Raw genomic sequence first — 22675 nt, forward strand, 5'->3', positions numbered from 1 at the left:
GCAGTACCAGCTGGGGCCAGCTGCCTGTCTTTTGATCACTTGGAGAAAGATGAGAGAGGAAGGACTGCCTCAAGAAGGCTCAGAACTATCTTATCAATATGTAGAAGATCTTCACAAGAGGCAGTAAAGAAGAGAGAACCAGATCCTTTTCTGTAGCCAGTGAAGGGAAAAGAGTCAATGGACACACATTGAAATACAAGAAATCGAGGCTATGTGTCAGAAAAAAACATCCATTGAAACAGGGAGGATGTGGAGTCTCCATTCTTGAAGAAATTCAAAAACCAACTGGCACTGAACAACCTGCTTACTGAGCAAGTTGCTGTATTTGGCTCTGCTTTGAAAAGGGAATTGGACAGGGCAATTTTCAAAAGTTCCTTTTAAACTCAACTAGTCTGTGACTCTGTGCAAAGCACAAGGCAGACCAAAATGAGTTTGGTGAGCTATATGTAAAAGGCAAAAAAGTAATAAAATTTTATTTAAACACATCAGGAGTAGGAGGCTGGATCAATACTTAATAAAGTTAGAAAAAGAGTGATCAGAGAATTTGAAGTCTATAATAGAAAATAAGGTTTTCTTCCATTCACCACCCTGGAAGAGCTAAAATTCCTGCAGAAAAATATTCTTAGGAAATTCAGCAGTGAATATGACTAAAATGGAAGTCTTTGTTTGAAAACAGTTGGAAACACAGTAAGTGAATGACAGGACATCACAACCAAAAAGTGTTTGCCCATGGGTTCTGTAAGATTCAATAGTGAAATAGCTGAAGCGTGTACAATATCAGACAAATGTGAGCATAGTTTCTGTGAAGACATTTCTCAGAAAACAAGTGATTTTCTCTAAAGGAACCAATGAGAACTTATATTTAAAAAAAAAAAAGAATGTTGTACACAAGAAGCATGGAAAGCTTCATTGTGAGGAATGGACTAGAATATTTAAGCCTTAATAAAACAAAGGCCTTAAGCCTTCGTACCTTAATATTTAAGGTGCAAAAAGTGGGGCGGACACAATGTGTTGGAAATCTCTAAAAATGGTAAGAAACGGCTGTTTACTCTGTTATCCAGTCAATAAACTACCAAATGAGAGTGACAGTCAGCATGTTCAGAAGGGCAAGAAAAAGGTGCACGTCCTTCACAAATCATGTCATTAAATTAGCTAAGGAATTATGCAGCAGGAATCAGAGGGTGGTAAAATTCTCATGTGTTAAAAAAGTACCAAACAACAGAGCAAGAAATTCAAAGATGAATAGCTCAGCTGAGTTCTACTAACCACATATAGTCTTGGCACAAGCATTTCCTGAGATAAAAATTGGTGCAGAGTGAGAGTGTTCCCAGGAAGAACATATGTATTTTCCCAATCTTGTATTACACTCTTCCCAAGATCTGGTTGCTGATTATTATCAAATATACCAGATCTTTTATCTGGCACTGTGCCATCATTCTCATGGATGGGTGCACATTGTTCTGTAGGAGCCTTGGAAATTGCCAATTATGAAGCTATTCATCAAATCCAGACCCCACCCTTTAAAAGAGTAATATTAAACCAGAGTTTTGAAGTAGATAAGTCAAATAAATTTACCCTTATGGGAAGATGAGAAGGTGCCAGAGCTTCTTGTGCCTCAGAACTGTCATGTTCTTGAATGCTGCCATTGCCACTGCTGTCCCCTGAAGCCTGTGCAAAAGCAAATTATTGGGGAAAAGTTCATAAAAGTCAGGGAAAAAGCATGATCTCCAAGGAATTGGCTATTTAAATGCAGAAAAATGCTCCTTTTTTTGGCTGGTGAAGCCTCAGTGTCATCATGATGTTAACTTATTTCAGTACTTATAGCATTCCATGAAAATGACCCTTCAGAAAAATAAAAGCCACAGTTCATTTCCTGAAAGCTCTTTTTGACAAAACAAAATGATGCTTTTTGAAAAAATAGGTTTGGGGGTTGTACAGGAAACAAAATCCACCCCACATATCATTTTAAGTATGATACAATGTTTCCAAGAAAAAAAAAAATCCATATGTAGTGTTATGAAAGATGTCAAATAGAAATTTACTTTGAAATCTCTGAGGTGCTGAGGTAGTGCTTATAAGAATACTTACATAAGGGTCATCATCTTCACAATGATCTTCAGTAGTCCTTGGATCAGATTTGATTGTCAGATGTTGAATTGAGCCCTACATGGAACACCAAAAACATTTCAAGAAAGTAATATTTTAAGTAGCATTTGTGAAGGGGAGTGAGGGTGGAGGGGTGGGAATTAAATAAAGCAACAAAATTCCCAAAATTGTGCTCTGATTTACTTGGAAAATGGTCTAAAGTATAAAATTTCATTACAGTAATCCAAATTTAAGATATAAATATGTTCACAAATTTTTCTTTTGCAAAATGTTGAGCAAACGGAAGCTGCCAGAATATAATGACTGTCATGTCCCAATGACACTGTGATCACCACACTGCATTGTTAGTGCCCCAGCTGAAAAATCTAGTCCTGAATTATGTCACACATGCTGTAAAAAACTCTGCTTTTTTAGGTAAGAAGTGCACTTGAGCTCCAGAAGTGGCATGTGAAACCCCTAAAAATTGAGACAAAGGATGGGAAAGGAATACCAATAAGTGACGAAGTGAGTTAGGAAGAAACCAAGTAAAACCTTTCCAGAATGGAAATAAAGGAGATGGATTTTCTGATAATAAATGTTTCTTTTTTCAGAGTCACCAACTGTACTTCTCAGTCTGACATGCTGAAGGAGCAGTAACAATTTCATTTAAAAAATTTAACTATTGTTTCTGCAAAGACTCACAGTGCTTTAAGAAATGTGGGGGATGTTTCCTTACTACAAGATTTCACATGATGCACAATAGGGCACAAAGATAGGTATTCAAGTTGAGAACACGTTTCTATATAACACAACCTAGAATATTTTAGAAAAGAATAAAATTTTTGATTCTATCTTTAAAAATCCTCTAATTTATCTGCCTTTGAAGATTATGAAACTCATGTGCTTGGTGCCTCCTGAGTTTGCTGGACTTCTGCAGCAATAGCTCTGTAATCTCAACATCCCATTTCTCTCAAAACTTAATGGGCAACTCAGATATTGAATGATGTCAGACTGACTGAACAGTTCACTGAAAAATCATACATGAAAGGAGGCACAACCAATTAAGCAGTCTCTTAGAAGTGATCTCTTTTTTTTCACAGTACAAGTGAATAACATTTGGAGAACACATTTTTCTCCTCTTGCTCTAATATGTGGCCCTGGATGATAAAGTAAGATGGAAAGCTCTAATGTTTCCCAAGTGTTACTGCTAGCTGATTCCTCCAACTAGGAAAATCATGGACCGGTCTGCATGAGAGGGGTAGTAAGTATGTGATATTTACTCCCTCTCTGGGTCTTATAACTGCTGCTGCCTTCCCTGTGAAAACTGGTTTGCAGCATCTGGCATCATCACTGATTCAGCTATACTTGGCTGTTGTCTGGTTTCTACTTTTCTTTACAAGCATCAGGGCTAGATTTTCCTTTGATTTCAATAAAACTGATGATAGTTATGTCCTTTTGTGTCTGACAAGCACAGCCTTAGACACATGAATTCCCATTAGCCAGAGGAAACCAACATCTGACATCTATTTATTTGCACAATCTGCTATGATTTATTTCTGTTTCGGGCAATTAATGTAAACAGTTCTTGGCATAGGAACAGAGTTTGAGTGAGGTTCAAGCATTCAGGTTTTCTACTCAAAAGCAATTGTGACATATGATGCAAGAAGAAATAAAGGCACGGGAACCTAGACTACAAGTCACAATTAGTGCTAATGAAGCACTCAGAGTATTGGCTGAAATTTATGTACTCAATATAGCATACAGAACTGCCTGTTTCCATGGAAATGCATTACAGTGTTATCCACCATGCATTTCTATCATCATATTTACAGATTTCTGGTGATCATCTCAGCAAGGGATCACCACATGTGTCTTCCAGGTGGGATAATGTCCTGGGTTGCAAGATGTGGGTGGGGGTGTGTATTCTATTGCCATCTGTTAGAGGTGGGGCGGTTATCTTCTGTTAATTGGGCAGTTTTTCTTTATCTCTTCCACAAAACAATCCTGCCTCTGGGGAGATACCTTCTGTTAATGGGCCATTGAATCTCACTGCATGACTGATAAAATGACATCATCCTATTGTGAGATGCTCCACCCAGGGGGAGGAGCCAGGCACTCCTACCAGGATATAATCTGAGATTTGAAACACCAGAGTCAGCTCCCCTGCATTCCCAGAGGAGCAGCTTTCTTCTCCACGGGGTTCCCAGAGGAAGACCAGGCCCATTTATATCACCACTGGATCTTCAGAGGACGACTACACCCTTCTACAGGATCCCTGCTCCAACAGAACCACGTTTGTCACTCCAGGAGGACTGTAGCCACTATTTCAATAGGGCTGCTACCAACACCCTGACCCACAGGATGTCAGGTCATATTCTGACTCGGTTTATGTTGTTTTGTATTACCAGCTTGTTTATTTTATTTTTTATTTTCTTCCCTAATAAAGAGCTGTTATTCCTGCTCCCATATCTTTGCCTGAGAGCCCTTTAATTTCAAAATTATAACAATTGGAGGGGCTTTACATTTTTCATTTCAGGGGAAGCTCCAGCCTTCCTTAGCTGACACCTGTCTTTTTCAAACCAAGACAGATATCAAAGTGGTTTCCTTTTCTTGAATGTTTCTGAATCCTACTTAGTGGTCAGGCATTCACAATACTGCAGTCCTCCTATCTGTCTAAGAAAGGTAGCACCAACATGCAGTTTTCCTACATATCATTTTCCACCCTTTATTTTCTGATAATCCATATAGTTCTGTGATTCTAGATGCTTAGACTAGTCAGACAAATGATAAAAGTGCATTAAACTTGCTGCTTACCAGGTGGAGTTCACAACCTGCCAATACACCTGAATTTTGGAAAGAACACCTTTATTCCCTAAAGAAAAGTATCCACTGTTTTGTGCTGCTGCTTGACAAATTTAGAGGAGATATTAATTTCACAAAACACAGTACAAGTTCTGAAGTATAGGAAATACAAAAATAGGACAGACAAAGTGTCCCATTTTCCTTTCCATTTGACAGAATTGATCTCAGACATAGTGTCTGCTCTCAGTGGCTGAGAATTGCAGTCAGGATGCAGCAGAAAGGATGCTTGCACTCAATCTAAGAAGGCTTGGGAGCCTTGTAGTAAAGGTTTTGGTGCATTCTATTTCCTAAAGCACCCAATATGCTTCAAACAACAAATAAATTTTAAAAATACACCCTTATCTTCCAACTATCTTTCCCTTTGATGACATCATTCTCCTTCTGATGTTGTATATAAATACCTAACTAATAACAATTTAAATCATTTGCTTAATAGTAAAGTATTCCCAAAAATTAACAAAATTAATTCTCTGAAATCTGCCCTTCTTAGATAGGCTATAAAAATTATGTGACATATTTACTTTGAAAGTAAATATGTCACATAATTTTTTATAGCCTATATTCAAACTGAAGGTTTGGCTTAATATCTGCACTATTAATAAAATTCTGAGGCTCTCAGAACATTTGTATATTAAATCAGAGGTTATATAACTTCACTGTCCAAACTCTAGCTAGCTATGGAAAATACAAGCTGTATGATTTGACCCTCACTTGGGATATAACCACATCAAGCAGGACTTCTTGGGTAGGGAGTACATGCATTAAACACTGAGGCATGTGGATTTATGAGACAGCACTTACTGTGAACTTTTCCAGTCCTGTGGCTCCTGCATTACCTACAAATATGCCAGAGCCAGATTCAAATACCAAGGTTCGAGCAGGCCTTTGAAACTGAAGCCTCTGATACTCTTCACAGTCCATGAACAAAGCAATATAATTTCCCTCAACAGTCACTGTAAATTTATTCCACCTGTTGGTCATCACTGGCACTTTAAAGGAAGCAGCCTCTCGGGAGATATGGGATCCAGGCTCTGTGTAGTACATGATTATTCTCTGGGTGCTGTCATCAACTGGGGAAATCCTCAGTCCAAGGTAGATTGTCTTCTGGAAGGCATCTGTTATTGCAAAGAGCACTCCTCCACGATCACTGTTTGGTTTCACAGTAGCCGCAATAGCAAAGTCACTGTAGAAAGGCGATGGTATGATAGCACTGGTCAGCCGGCCAATGTTGGAATCGGGACCAAAGCTGTAAGCTGGGAACCCTCCATAGCCTGTCACAAAGTAGACAGAAGGAGGAAGAGGGACTCCTATTAACTCTGTGAGGTCAAGGTGTCCTTTCGAGCCTCGTTCTGTACATGAGAAAAAAAAGTGTTATTTGTCCTTGAGGTGCATAGCCCATTTGATTCACATGATTTAAGAAAGGCCTGAAAAACTGAAATGCAGTGCTGTTCTACCAGGGACATACTTCTGGTGCTTCAGGCCACAGTCTAGGTAGTGCTTAAACACATCTAGTGTATGTACACACGTCATTATTTGTCCTTTGACTAATAGAGATTACTCATATGCTAAAGGAAGGCACATGTAAACATTTGGTGAAATTGAATTGCAACAAGTATTTCCGGCAACATATATTTACTTCAGCTGTCCATAAACTGCAAAAAATGCTGAATGTGCTTGCATAGTGAAATCAATGGAAAATGAGCAACATTTGATTTCTTAAATATATTGAGATCCTTTTTTTCTCAAAAAACCAGCAATATTTCTCTACAAACAGCATGACACAGTTTCACAAAACAGGATAAAATTTGCAGTGGGTTTGCTTTATCCCTTGCAATTACCTACGTCTACAACAGAGGTTAGATTTTATTTATACCCTATTTCCACATTTACCTCCTAAATTGCACTGCATATATAACAAATACTATTCAGCAACGAAAACTCAGTTTTGAAAGGAGAGTATTTACACTTTGGCAAAAAGGTAGAATTATGTATCTCTGCCAAACATGCCCAGAGAAACAACTCCCACCAGGTAATGAAGAAGCAATGACAATAGCTAAATATTTGTGCCCAATTTTAACTAGAAATTTGGGGAGGCACACTCTAGCAACATATCAGAAACACAACAACCAATTTTCTTCTTCTAAGAAGTAAAAGCAAGCAAGAAAAGAAAACATTTTTAATCATAATGACAAATTCAGATCTGAATCTATACAGAAATCCTCTTTCAATTTTTAAATTTACTCAGTTACCTGTGACTATAACAGCTATATGGGCTGAATGAATCCAAATGGATCATTAATGGAAAAGGTGTGACAGTCCATCTGAACACCACAAGCAAAATGAACTGAAAAACTGCTTAAAATACCTGATTAAAATCAGGTAAAACAAAAGAATCTTACTCTTTGCTCTGTAAACTGGCAAGCTGGTTCTAATGAAAAGCTAGACAGTTTATTCAGCTGCAATGTATTTGTGTTATTCATTGCTCATATGCAGTACCAGCCTGGAATATGCATGGCAAAGTGTCTTCCATTGTACTAGTGGCTTTGCAAAGAAATTGTCAAGTGTTCTTCCTGTGCCAAAGGTGCTATAGCACAGTTGAAATAAATCCTAATCTATCTTATTCTCTGTACTTTATAATCATAGAATCAAAAAAGTTGGAAAAGACCTCCCAGATCATTGAGTCGAAATGTTAACCCAGCCCCACCATGTTCACCACTAAACCATGTCCTCGACTGCCACATCCACACACCTTTTGAACACTTCCAAGGGGAGCTCATTAACTGAAAAAAAAGGCTGATGTGCTTTATACAAAAACAATTGCCCTGAAATATTTTTGAAATTATAGATGTTTTGTTTAGAAAAACTAGCTCCTCATCCAGAAACCAAATCCCTTTGGCACTTTTAAATGCTTTGCCAGATAGATTCCCCCCCCCCTTCCCAACAGCTTAAGTGGATATACTTATTTTCTGGCCAAACACAGCTAACAATATTTTGATTGTGAGTCTAATATTGGGTCATGTTTCCTATTCACACATACAAGCACATAAAGAAACCTGCACTACAAACAAAATACATAAGCCATTACACAAGGGTAAGAAGGTAAGGAAAATAGTGATCTTGAGGGATAATATAGGAGCTGTACACTGATTCCAAAGCTACATCCAAAGAGTCATGGTAAAGTGAATAAGAAAGGAGATGGGCAATAGCTAAGATGTTCAGCAATCAGGCTTGGACAGCAGGATGCATCCTAGGAGAGAAATCAACAAATACAACTGTAGTTTTCACATTTCCCATTCACAGGGGAAGTTCTAGTGATTGGAAAGGAACTATTCATTCTCCCCACACAATGTGCAGAGCTGCAGTCTCGTTGCAGTTTCCCAGTCACTCACCCAACAGTAACAGACAGAGCCCCAAACACGAGCTCTTTTAGCCTCTGAGACAAACAAAACGTGTTTGCAAAAGGTGGCAGCAAAGACAGCCAAGAGTCAGGATTTTCATTTGAGTAAAATAAGTCAGAAGACCCAGGAAGAGTCTGCGCTTCAGTTGAGGTTGGGGTAGAAGCTTGTACCTGTCCACTGCAGAAAATCAAAACGGAACAAAAGTGTCCAGCCAAATTCCATACTTACAGCTCATACCCAGCTCTTAATGGATTTATGGGGACCTAGAGACACAGTTAAAAGCAGAATTCAGACCTACAGCCACAGGTTTTCAATTATATATGACAAAATAATGTGTCCCTAATGCTCCATTTATTAATGTTAGAATAAAACTACTCACTTATTCCCTTACATAAATAGGTAAATGCCATGCTATTTTAATTACCTGTAGGCCATCAGAATAGTTTTGTTTCAAACGCTACTAAGGCGCTGGATATTGGGGAGCATCCAAAATTCATCTAATTTATATCCATGCTTCCTAGACCTGGGGGACTGGAAGCTATAGTACAGAAGCAGCTTTAACATTAGCTATATTTTAGCTCAACAAGCATAACCCCATAAATTGGGCTGGTACTTTTATAATTTAGAACTATGAGCTGTACTTTTAATTTGTTACTATTTGTTAGTGTATGTCATAGTTAGAATTGTTATGGAATTTGCTGATAGCTAGCCATTCCCACTTAGTAGTTTCAGGGACCGTTTGAGAAGCACCAATGTGTAGTAAAAATCATCCGGTAAGTCAGTATATGGAGTGTTTCAAGACTGCAGACTACAATAGTAGGGGTTAGGTTGTTGGGGTTTTTTTCCTTTTATTCCAATTTTTGGATGTAGTTACTTTGGCAGGGTGGAATTTCAAATCTGTGGGATCTAAAATGCTTTTTCACTGCTTACAAGGGATTAAGTAGAGGAAAGAAAAAAACCCCACATTTGTTTTAGATGTTGGGGCACAAACACAATATTTATATATTATAAAAGGGAATGGAGGCAGAGAAAGGTCCACACTCATATAATTTAATTGTAACACTGTGACTTTTTGGTTAGGAGCCTCCTTTCAGATGCAGTTTCTGGCACCCACAGCACTGCCTCTAGACTCTGCACATGTGTTATGTCATCCTGGTTGCCTCCTCGTCATATTTTCCCTCATGGGTAGCCCCAGTGCTAGGCCTGATGCAAAACCCTTGGATGATCAAGTTGCATAATGGAATCATAGAATTCTTTGGGTTGAAAAGGACCTTCAAAGTCAAGTACTTCCAGCCCCTCTGCCATGGGCACGGGCACCTGGACCAGGATGTTCAGAGCCCCATCCAACCTGACCTTGAACACTTCCAGGGATGAGGCACCCAAGGCTTCTCTGGGCAACCTGTGCCACTGCCTCACCACCCTTCTAAGTAGGGAATATCTTCCTAACATCTAACCTAAACCTATCCTTCAGTTTATGTGTCTGACCACTACATGCCCTTGGGAAAAGTCCCTCTCCAGCTCTCTTGTAGGCCCTTTTAGGTACTGGAACTTGCTATAAAGTTTCCTGAAAGCTTTCTCTTCTCCAGAGAAGATGCTATCAGGATGTTACAGTAAAAGCTACTCTAGGAATCCAGCTACTAGAATCAAGAATTTTCTGACAAATAGTAATTTAAAACATGAGGATATTCACGGGGAGTAGGGTATTTGTATATCTTGTCTTCAAGAGCTCATATAAAACTTGGAATACACAGTCCCTGTTTCTAGCTGGTACAGCACACTTCAACACAACTTAACTTCAAAGGTGGTATAAAGCACACTGCCGCACAGACTTTGGGAAACTACTGCAACAGAGTCAAAGGCTGCAGGGTTACAGATAAGGACACTGTCAGTCCACTTTTATCCACGGTTTCACCACTAGAAAATGGAAGCAGAGTTCAAAGGCAAGGCCCTCACCTCTGACACAGACAGAATTACCCATCTCAGCCTAATTTTAAAATATGCAATTCCCATGTTCCAAGTCTGAAAAAAAGGGAGTATTGACAAGTCCTTTGAGCAAAAGAACATGATTGGCAGTGGTATGGTCAGATCAACCCAAATCACACTGCTGCAAGACAAACACACTGCTGTTGTCTTCCTCTCTGTGAGAAGATGCTCGAGCTGAACTATCTCAACTACATGAATACAAAGACTGAAATTACAGATGTTTGTCATATTTGGCCCCAACCACTTACACTTTAGCAGTAATATTCATTCAGCTGATATTTTAAGGATTGTCCCATTTAGGTTTTCTGTTATGTTTTTAGCTAGAAATGCCTGTTAAAAATTATTCAGGTATATCAGCTGGCACATTTAGCCCAATTCTGCTCCAGGTTAATGAACCGTGATGGGTACATAAGGGTCAGAATAACATGCTCTAGCATACTGCTATTTGTTAAATATAAGAAGTAAACCACCCTGTGCTAAGACTATGACAGCTGGTTTTAACTTGCTCAAGGGAGGGCTTGGGAGGCTCCACACAGATGGGAGTGGGATGGGTGCTGGCTTTCGAATGAAAAAATTATTATTTTCCCTTTGTTTCTAGCTTAACTTCACCTTGTGTTTCCCCCTGTTCCTCTTCAGACATTTTTATTTGAGCTGTCCCTGGCCCATGCCTGTAAAACTCCATTCACTCCATGGTCGTGGACTCTCATCCTGTGTAAGAACAGCTCATTCCACTGCTGTCCACTGCTGCATGAGCCTTGCTGGCAGCTCCTCTCCATGTTCTTTTAATGACATGAGATAAAAGCAGTATTCTACGGAGGCTTTCATAACCAAACCAGACTCAGAGCAGCCAAGATCAGGCACTTCTTTTGTCTGTAAACTTGAGCCAAGGTGACCTTGCTTCCCTGTCCTCTTCCCATCCAAATAATCACAACTCCAGGCTGTAAGCTCCCTTTCCAGCAGCATAAAGAAACCATCTCTGTCTCAGTGGTGCAGTGCCTCTGCTCTCCCTACTCTGCATTCAAAGAGATGCTGTAACTTTAACAGAACATTATTTTATACAGAATGCAGTTACTATGTGCAGTAAGAGAATTCCTTCTTCCCTGCTGCCAAAGTACTTTTATTTTGAACTAGCAAGAAATATTCATAGCCATACCATTAAGCAGAGAAAGATTTCCCCATCTACCAAATAAATAAAATTTAATCAAGTATTGCAGAGATAAAAAGAAGGGGAATATTGTAACACAGTCCCAGATGTGCTGCATGAAATGGAAGAGGCCAGCATCATTGCTACTACCAGAAAAAACAGCGTTAACTGTGCTTGAACACATTTTTAGCTGCCATTAATACACTGTTGGAAAACATGGATAGAATATGTTGGTATTAAAGGCTGCAGCGTTTCTTTCCAGATGCCTCAGGAAACCTCAGAAGCGCTTTCTGGTGGTGTTGCACACCTGGAAGTCGGGCTGCAGCCAGCAGGGGTTGGGGTATTCGCTGGCACGCCAGGGCAGGGCGGGCACTCCTTTGAGAGAACCCCTTTCGAACATTATCCTCCGGCTCCTGCTTTAACGTCATTGTCATTCTGCCCTCTACTGGGCGAAAGAGCTTAAATATAGACAATTAAATAAACATCTATTTTGCAAAAAATACTGTTTGGGGGCTCCCCCCAGTACCCGTTTTATCTTGTTTGAGAAGCTATATTTCATTTCAATGCTTTCAAACTAACCACCACCACCAACATGGTGTCTTCCATACAATCAGTTTTTCTGGTTTTCTTTTTCCCCCCCCTGATCTAATACTGCACTATTTTCTTATTGTTTTGTCAGTTGTTCTACTAGGAGACCTACTACATATTTTTGGGAACCTTTTTTTGGTACATAAACCCAAGGCTTTTTAATGTGTACTCAATGAACTGTTCTCTTATAATGATAAAAATCTATTTTTTAAACACACTGGTTTCCTTGAGCCACAGCAGTAGGTAATAAAAAATACAGCACATACACTAAATATTCATTGTCCTTCTTTCCTTACAAATGGACAAGAGGAAAAAGTGGGAAATATTTAGCCATTCAACTCCAGTAGTGAGGCAAAGCTAACTGAGCTGTTAACCAGGTCAAGAGACTGAAAGCACTGTCTGGAAACTCAGAGTCCTTTTCTTCTTTCTGAGTTTGCAGCCCCCTGACGTGTGTGGATTTGCTCTACTCCTACCATGCAAGGTTCACACTCTACTTATGAGGCCTTTAGAGCCATTAAATTACCTGTGAAAGGGATCCTTTTATCATGCTAATCCCTTGGGGATGTACCTGGCCCATCAATTTCAAGACATTATTCTTTACAGTTGCACATATTCCATATATTCCATATTTTCCATATGCATTACTGGAAAAAGCAAAGGCAAATAGCTAGAAGCCCTTCATGGAAAAAGATTTCCAGATATGCTAGGACATCCAGACTCCTAAAGATAACTCAACAAAACTAACCTGTGAAAGAATTACAGAGTCTGCATCAAATATTGCAGCTGTTCAATAGCAGGCACCTGTGACCAGGTTGGACACTGACTTTATGAAATAAAGTCTGTGGTGATGCCCGTGTGTAGCTGTGAGTGAGCAGTCTGATTGCCAGCTGGAGAGACAAGTAGCCCTTAATGACTGCAGGAGAGCAGAAGCTTTTGCATTTCACCACTAGGAAGCAACACAGCACTTCATAAATCAGATGGGAACTTTGGCTGAGGAGAACATTGCTTATGAATCACAAGTGTCTGCTGTGCAAGCTCTTTTACAGCATCTAAGCTAGGATGTTTTAATTTCCATTACATGTCTAACAAAGCAGATGTGCATTATCACCCTACCCTTCTTCTTTCACAATGACCTTGAAAATCAGACAAAGTACATTGTCTTCTGTGTATTTTCTTGGGGGGGGGTTGGGGGGAATGTATTGCTGTTCTTGTTTCCCTCTCTCTTTTTTGTCTTGAATTTTAAGGGAGAAAATGATCAACACTCTCATTGAAAAAAAAAAAAAAAAAGAAAAAAAAAAGAAAACTCTGGCTGAGGGAGCTGATGCTCTTAGATTTAACAGTTGTACATGACAGCAGAGAGTCTCTGCCCAAATGTGGAAAAACAGACACTGGCATAGTCTGGCACACTGACCTGAATATAAATTCTCATCCCATATATAGAGAACACTTAATCAGCAGCTCCTGCAGTTGCCCCTGCTATCTCTGCCAGACCCTGTCTCCACTGCAAGGGTCTGTCATAGAACAGGGGCATAAGAAGGATATGGACAGGTGGGATTTGTAAGTTACAATTTGCTCAATGAAAATTAGAAACCTTCAGCCAGAAATTCTCCTTTGCTCCTCACACCTGAATGACCTGAACACTGCCTTCTCCCTGTGTTTCCCATGAGTATCATGCCTTCCTGCTTCTCCTCTGGCACTGAACGAACCAGAAAGCTCTCTCTCATCAGGGAATCCTGCTCCTGGCAATCATGTACATAGTCAGTGCCTGTGTAAGGAGACAGATGCCATGCTCCCTGCCCACACCACTGTCAGGACATCTGTTTTATCACAGCAGTAAAAGTCTGTATGTTCAGTGAGCCTTCAGGCCAACTTTGTATGCTGTGTGCAGCTTGATCTTGCAAGCAGACCCTACCCAAGAGCAGCCAAGGACAAGCATTATCTCCAATATGGCTGGAAAGGGTGCCTTCAGGGAGTTTTTGAATGGAACATGAAAGAAACAAAGTGCTGATAGATATTTTTGTAGCTTCTATGGTCTCTGTGTGATAGGGGCTGATACATTTATAACACAGCATCAGAGCTTTAGGCTCAGCCTTATAAGACCTTGCTCACACAGCTAAGCTGAGAGTAGAAAATCACTTCATTCCAGTTCAGACTAGGTGAGAACAGAAAAAGATAAATATTGCTGCAATAATTGAGGTTACGTTTTGGACTTCGTTGTTTTGGGGTTTTGTTATTGTTGGTTTTTATTTTTAAAAATTAAGGGCTATAAACCCGGTAAGATAGAGGATTTTTTATGCATCCTTGACTCTTCCATAGCACTTTGAGACCTGGTGGACAGTGTATCTCTCTCAGATGACTAAGTTATCCATTCTTTTAAGCTAAGCAACAGAAGTTGATATTCTGTTACTAATGTTTCATTTTCAATTCCTTAGGAGGACTTCTATTTTATTCTAGGAGCATCCCTTTCATAAATGTTCTTAAATTTATGCACCTGAAATTTAGAATTTATTTTTATCCTTCTAAATGTATTCTCATGTATTCTTTACACTACTGGATTTAGTAGCTAATAGATTTGATTTATTAAAAGCCAGGATTCAGAGAAGTTAAAAAAGATTGTGAGGTAGATGATATGGGAACAGTAAATACTAGAAGTGTCTTGTGTTGAACACTAACATTTCTGAAAACTAAATGCTTTTATAGCATGAATGCACCAGTAAGAACGCAGAAATAAAATCTAGCCAACATAGTCCTTCTTTTTCCATCTTCCTGTTTCCCAAGAATTTCATTTCCCAGGAGATGTGTTACAGTACTTTTATATCTTAGTATAAATCACACATGCTTTTATTATGCTCCTAGTTTTTTGCTTTTCCCCAGTGAACACACTGAATTTTTAAAAAAAGTTGATTGATTTTAAACAAGATAGCATAAAAATGTCATCTCTAGTCAAAAAGCTCTAGGCTGAAATCCTGGCTAAAGTCCTAAGTGAAAGACTTTCTGCTTTTACAATTATTACTTGATATAAATTCCTGGAATTTTGTGTTATGATTGGATTCTGTTGCTAGGAAAGGGTGAGCACTCATGAAAGCTTTTCCAGCATTTAAGGCCTCTTATGCAAATATGTTGTTTTTTCAAACAATCCCTCTCTAAGTGGAGGCACAAGTATGTTTCCCAACTTTACTCTGTTGCTGATCCATGACGTTTGTAAGGATTTAATGGCCATCAGGCATTCGTGTCTTTGTCAAATTTGGTGCATAGAAGTTCAAGCTCAAAGCAGACTCAGAAATCTTTGCACAGACACGTGCTGCAATAATATGTGCATTATTTCCTAGTGAAACCAAGTTAAACTCAAAGCATCACTGTAATATCTGCTGACAGATATCCTCTTAAACACAAATATAATGGGTTCTTTCTTTCAGCTCAGTGGAGTAACTGCTTTACTCCTTACAAACCACAGATTTCCCACTAGGGACCTCACACATGGTCCCATGCAACAGTAAACCAAGTAAATCTGGTTTCACCTACCTGACTTCATAAACAAATATTTTGTCAAGTATCTTTTAGAGGAATTGCTGTCTTTATTAACAAGAACATAGAAGTTTCCTTTAGAAGACAATTGAAGTAAAAAATGAGATGCTGGATATAGGTATTTTACCCCCTTCATACACATGAAGAACGCAGTGCAGTGACTTTACTTTTACACAGCTTCAAATGTGCACAGTCTCATACATTACATTATCCATGGTTTTGGGACTTTTTCACAACCAGAAACTCTGGAAGTTCAGATAAAATCCTCAGATATAGACCTACTCACTGCTGTATTTTCAAATACTTCAAAAAGTGTCAATCAGTTCTACAAACAAGATTTATAATTTTTTTATATTTTCACTGACATCCTACCATGGAACACCCATAAACTGCTGACTTTTTTCCAAAAAGGCATCATGAGGAAAGTGACCATGCTATGAAATATGTTATTCTATGTAGATGATGACCAGGAGTCTTTCCTTATGGTGTAGCTGGATTTTCAGGCATGTATTTCCCCTTTTCACTCCATCCTTGTCTACCTATCATTACAAGACCCAAAATGCTGTATCAACCAGCAGCTTGAGAAACTTGAGAAAGATGAAACAAACTTCACCCTGATTCAAAGCTGCATTTCTCTTGTGTATTTCCACGGAAATATGGCAGGAACCGTGCGGCAACATTGGAAGAGCCCTATTGATCAGACCTTTTAGCAATGCAGTTCACTGTTTTAATCAGGATCTAGCATGCAAATAAGACCTTTTATGTACACATATGTGCATCAAATCTTGAGTTATCTAGCTGTGACATCATTGATCACTGCCTGATGACTAAATCAGAGACCAGATTGCCAGATCACAATTAACCATAAGAACACTGACTCAAAGGGAAGTAGAAGATAATACATTTTCCAGCTTGGTAACATTAATTTTAACAGGTCTACTATCATGCAGAATTATTGAACTAATTCTGATGTTACTAATTACTGAACTAATTCTGTGCACAGCTTATTGACTTCATGAGCAGTTCTCCACTGCTTGTATACAATGTGAATTAATTAATAGCTTCTGTCTAGAATAACTGAAACATCTGTTATATTTTATTCAGGATTTAAAGCTGTATAAACAAAGGGAGAAAATGAATATTTTTTTTTAAATCACACAGAGAATATATTATGTTTTACATATGCATGGCCAAAAATAATTTCATTTCCTCCAGAGTATTTAGAGAATAGATGAAGTCTTAGTCTTGGTAAATACTTTATTTTTAGTTCACTCAAATGTTATTTGAGAAAAGAGCTGAAAATATAGAAAGAGATAAAAGTAGCACACACCAGTAATTCTTAGTTCTTGATACTTGATATACAGTTGAAAGTCTTTCCCAGAGAAGTCTCAACTGCATGCTGTTCCTAACTTGGAAAATATAACTGATTTACATCTGCATCCAATATTTATAAATCCATTTAAAATGTGTTGGCATATTGGCCTTCTGCTTTTAAAAAGTTAGTTGACACAAAATGTTATTCTTTTGGCTTAAATTTCAAAGGTTACTTTCTCAAGGCCATTAGTGTTGTGATAAGAATAAGAAAGAGTGATGTTCTCAGAATTTACTGTGTTTTTTCTTAATGGTCGTTTGAACCGAAGATTCAGAAAGTCAAAAAAAGAAACTCACATAATAAACAACAAAGCACAATGCTGTTGGCATTTTTTGCCTTTGATTATATGCTTTGCTCTATACTTTCACTGTCTGAGCCCTCCTCTGTATTTTAAGACTGGTTTCACCAATTTCACTCATGATAAGCAGAGCTGTGTATTAGTAATAGGACAACTATGTTGTGTAAAATTTTAATTAGGTCTGAATTAAAGCATGCCTTTTGATGGGTCAGACTCCAACAGAAGTCTCCAGGTACTGGAAATTACAGCTTTATGCAGCCTAAAGGCTGTGTTTTCCATATTCTGAGCAGTAAGTTCTCCAGATCTTTCAGCTGTCTGCTCTCATCTCCTTTTTCTTCCACCATCAGCTGGAATCAGCTTCCTCCTCTAGAATTCCCTATATAGTCAAATACCACCTCATCTTTGTTCTTTGTTTAGCAGCTTCTTGGCAAGACCATTGGACAAAGACATGCCATCCCAATATGCTGAGCTGCTGTTTCAGGAGGTATTTTTCCAACTGCAAGCTTTATGACAAATCTTAGAGGCAGTGCTGTCACCCTTTTCCCTGAAAGCGTACCACAGCTTAATCTTGTTCTCTGGCACATGCAGCACATACCGCCAGACCTGTGAGCAGCAATGAGCTTGTACGAGCCAACAGGCACCAAAGTCTTCAGCCTCTTCTGAATCTGTCAGCATTCTTGTCAACAAAAAAGTCACAGTAACCCTCCAAACCTTCCCTTCCTGTTTCCCATTCCCTACTTACATTTGCAGACCTATCAAGAAAATTTAAGGTGAACAGGATGTAACTATCCTCCCCTTTATCAGTCTTTGAAAAGAATATTAATCGTATATGGTTTAATTTTTTTTGTTTTTTGCAAACTAGTCTAGTCATTGAATAGTAATACCAACGTACACTTTTCTAGGTATGTGGCAATTAACACGACTGCTCTGGAATCATAGAGATAACCTGCCCACAGGTCACAAATGCTGCTGACAAAAACCTCAGTATGTTCTGGTTCATTCCCTGGAGGCTGAACATAAGGGCTTCAGTTTACATTCTGTGAGCTTTGACCTTCTCTGTACATGCTACTCAGTGCACAAAATTCAGCAGGAATCAAAAGTATTCAAAGACTAGCAGAATCATGCTGTAGTAGGTTACACCTGAAACAGTTATGAAAATTGAGGAAAATACATTGCTGTTAAATAGCTTTTTTGATTCTCAGGAGCTCTTTACATACAGTCAAAAAAAGAATTGTAAGTAATTTTCACATGGGATGAATCATGGTCGTTGTGCTGCTTTTAGTACAGCAATTATAATTTTTACATAATACAGCAGCCACTCTCAATACCCAAATTGAGACTGCAAGTGTGGAAACACATGGTTGATGGCAAACCCAAACTTGTAGGCATCAGTTATGTCATCACTTTCTTATTTAATCATCACCTTCTTGTTAAAATGCTAAGTATGTTCCACAGAAACATAAATTACAATTTGGCATGATCACAGCAGCTGAATGCAGGGGCTATAAACAGAACATTGAAATTGGCAATGCAGAGATTGAAAGATCCATCCTCAAGAAATTTTCCATATGGATTAGCTTCCTTGTGAGCCAGGTCAGTTCCCAGTGGTCTGTCTTGCAGCTGCATTGCTTGCTTTGGAACTGAGTGATGCAGCCTGTGAGATCATGTGTCGGGGCTTTTCTGTTATTCTGAAGTAAGGAAAAGAATCACAAATTTATTTTGGTTTACAGAATGCAAATACAGGACTTCACACTCAATGGGGCAAGAGGTTTATCTTGGATCTGACAGGATGTCTCTTTCTGCAGCTGAAATTTTGTGGTTCTGTTACATGACCACATAGCCAAAGTCACACAGATATTAATGTATTTGGCTACATACTCATATCTGGAATCTGAACATCTGCAGTGATCTGAAGTAACCCAGTGAATTCTGATAGGCCAGAAAATAAAGACAGGTTTTAAAAATCCCTTAGTAGATATCTAGAACTGTGTCCCAGCAGAGGTTCTGTGCCAGACTGAAAGGGAACAAACAGAAAGATGGACATTCTGATCAGCAGGAAAAACAGTGTTCAAAAGAAATACCAGAAATACTGCCAGTATCTTTATTACATGCATCTAACTTGGCAATTTTTGCTGGTTAATAGTAACTGCTATTAATTACAAAAAGTAATATCTACTTAGAAACACAGCTAGTGGCAGATCTGCTAGTAACAAACAATCTACTTATGAAGTTGTGCTGTATTTGAATGACAACATAATACATGTAGATATAAAAGAATGGATGTTTTCACCATTGTCCTTCCTTTTATGACTTTTCCTTTTCTTCATAAACACCTTTGGAGAAAGTGGTACCCTCATCCACTGGTATGATCACAGTATCAAAGACTTCAGGATGTAGCAAAGAACTCCTTGTAATCAAAGGAGGAATGATCTGTAAAGAACCTGACAGAGTTTCTTTATATATATTCATATTTTTACATGCACTCACACATTTGTTTTCCAGAGGAAATGTGGCTGGAGGAAAGAGAGCTTGGATCCTTTGAAGTCTCTTATATTTGTAGCTATTAGAGGCAACTTTCTTAAAAAAGTGCCAATGATCTGACACACAGATCTGACTTATTATTATAATCTTACTAATTTATATAAAAACATGAAGCGAGGATGGAAAGAGAATGGAGCCAAACACTTTTCGGTGGTGTTCATGGATTGGAAAAGAGGTGATGGGCACAAACTGAAACACAGAAAACCCTCTGACATGAGGGAGCCCCTTCTCACCCTGAGGATGACTAAGCACTGACACAGGTCATGCAGGGAGTTTGTGGAATCTCCTTCCTTGAAGATATTAAAAAATGTTCTGGACATGATGCTGGGCAACAGGTGAGCAGGGAGACTAGACCACATGACTTCCAGAGGTCCCCTTCAACCTATAAATGGACTACATTTATTTTCCCCAATTTTTTTTGTCCTTTACTTTCAATGTTTTTCATAGTGAAAAGACCCACTGATTGACTTCCCACTTGGAAGCATCACTTCATTAACGTAATTATTATGTTATTTAGCATAATGTGCCACTAAGGAGAAATTATCTAAAAACCAAAGACTGAATAAATCTTGCTGTGCAAACAGCCAGACTGCCCAGGCAGTCAACCATGATAGCAGGTGATGCACCAAAAGCCTACAAGCCTGAACTCTCCTGTTGATCAAAGCTGCTGAGGTACATGTGTGTATAGACAGGTTTCTACATAAAAATACACTTTTATAAAAAATTAACTCATCTAGTTGTCACTATATAATGATAAAAAATTTCTTTCTGCGGCTACATGAAAACAAAACATGGAAGTGTGACAAATTAATTCAAATTATGCAACCGCTCTGGAATTCCCATAAACATTAAAACAGTATGTGGGAGCAGATTTTTTTTTTTTTAACAAGAGCTGCTCAGTCTAGTTTTGAAGCAGTTGGTGAAGTGTTTGCTAACAGCAGGGTGTTATGCTGCTTGATCCAGTTTTGCCTATGTGGCAGCTATAGATATTCCATACTAAAAATCAGGTATTTATTGCTCATTCATTTTCACTGAGACAAGTCTGAAATGGTCCTTGTCTTTGTACTTAGTCCAGTAGTGGAAGAGAATAAAAACAAATGCCTAATTCTACGGCATGCTTCCTGCACCCAAATGCAACAAACATGAAGATGCGGAGCTCTTCAAGTAGGAATGGTTGTGGTTTTCTCTCCTGAAAAAAAACCCAACCCAACCATGAATAGTGGACACAAGGGCAGAGAGATAATATGCTGAAAAGTGAAAAACAAAGCACATACCCTCCACAGACAACTGGGAAAAACCATGCTTCCTTTGAAAATTTACTTTACTGTTGGGTCATTAAGAGCTAACAGGACTGAAGCATTTGCTTACTGTAATCACCAATAAAATTACCTGACTGTGCCATTTTTGAGTAAAAAGGAGACTTTGTTGAGGCCAAAGAAAATCCCTCAAGAGGGATTGGAAATACTTTGTGGACTGTGATTATTTTCATGCACCCATTTTGTGTTTGCTTTACAACTTTTTTTAATTAGCCTCTGTTAATTGATGAAATCAGTGCAACACAATTCTTATTATACAGAAATAATTATTTTAATGGATGCATTGATATAAATTATCTCATTGTAAAATAATACATGAAGCCATGCCAAATGTCTTTGGATTATAATTCTGGCAGGGTTTAACAATACAGTAAATTTAGATTCCAAGGTTCCTGCAATTGTATAAAAATATCCTTGTTGCCTAGTGTTAAGGCAGAAATTTCCAGTTTAGCTTTGTAGAGTCTGCCTTTACAGTTTGCCAGGAATTGTTTGTCTCCTTGCTGGTACCATAAAGCCAATATGATGGGATTGAGTCTTGAGCTCAGTTAATGAGCTTAATGTTCAAATGTGTTTCAAATTAATGTTTGAATTTGGATATTCCTGGGTTGCCTAGTTCTGCAACCTACTTCTAGGTGAAATTATAACTCCTTCAGCTCATTCAGAGGATTGGGTCTTCACTGCTGAAATTATTCTACTTGGCTAACAGATTTTAAGTTTTTTCTTTCAATTTCTTTTCTTTTGGAAACTGTGAAATATAACCAAATCCACAGGAGATTTTTATAGTGCATATATTACTCCATTATTATACTTCCCAGAGTTAATTCTCTTCAGTGAACTAAACATTCTCCACTACAGAAAAGAAATAATGCTTTACAGAACACATTTAGTTTCAACTTTTAACAATTTAGAGCCAGGAAAAGGTAAATTGAAATGACTGCTGAATATTTGTCACATTTTTCTATTTAGTTTCCAAAAGGATCCCTAGCTGAAAGAGGAAGCAAGTTAACTGGACACCAAAACATAATCCTGCTTCACTTTTTTGTTCATGTCTTTATAATTTCATCATACATATTTATGGTAGCCATGCTCCTGACAACCAGTTTAAAATTAATTTCTCAGTTTTCAGTTTGATGGTAAAAATTGATGGAAATTTATTCTTTAGCTTGTGAATCAGATTCACTTATGACAAAATGTGTTTTAGCTCAAAAAACGAAGCCCAGCAAAGTATCATCTGGTAAACACATCATCTAAATGTTAAATGCGTCAATCAACATCAGATCCAAATCATGATTGCAAGAAAATGAGATTTTTTTCAAAGCACACACTGCTTTACTGTTTTCTTTCTACATAGTGCTCCAGTAGCTACCTTTCTCTTTCTAGACTTTCCTACATTCCATAGGAATTTCTTCCATTTCTTGCATTGATCAATGGAGTAACTGTTTGATTTACAGCAGTCTGGCTTCACAGTTTGTGAAAGATGTTTTTCTAGGTGTAGATCTGTTAAAAAAAGGAGCCACTGCCATGTTTTAAATATTTTTTTGTGAAGCGACACTTCATTTGTCC

General features: G+C 38.3%; 1 protein-coding gene across 1 annotated transcript in view; it reads right to left on the bottom strand.

The window, feature by feature from the left end:
* LOC128942244 (collagen alpha-1(XV) chain-like) overlaps window positions 1-22675 on the bottom strand; it is a 114341-nt gene that overhangs the window by 70387 nt on the left and 21279 nt on the right. Inside the window, exons 3-5 of the mRNA XM_054284560.1 lie at window positions 5749-6296; window positions 2089-2163; window positions 1576-1668 (exon numbers count right to left, since the gene is read on the bottom strand). Coding sequence (XP_054140535.1) covers window positions 1576-1668; window positions 2089-2163; window positions 5749-6296 — 716 coding nt within the window. The remainder of the gene's footprint in view (window positions 1-1575; window positions 1669-2088; window positions 2164-5748; window positions 6297-22675) is intronic.

This window comes from Melozone crissalis, unplaced genomic scaffold (assembly GCF_028551555.1).
Source record: "Melozone crissalis strain CALT ecotype California unplaced genomic scaffold, PUWL_Pcris_2 ptg000042l_1, whole genome shotgun sequence".
NCBI classification, from domain to species: domain Eukaryota; kingdom Metazoa; phylum Chordata; class Aves; order Passeriformes; family Passerellidae; genus Melozone; species Melozone crissalis.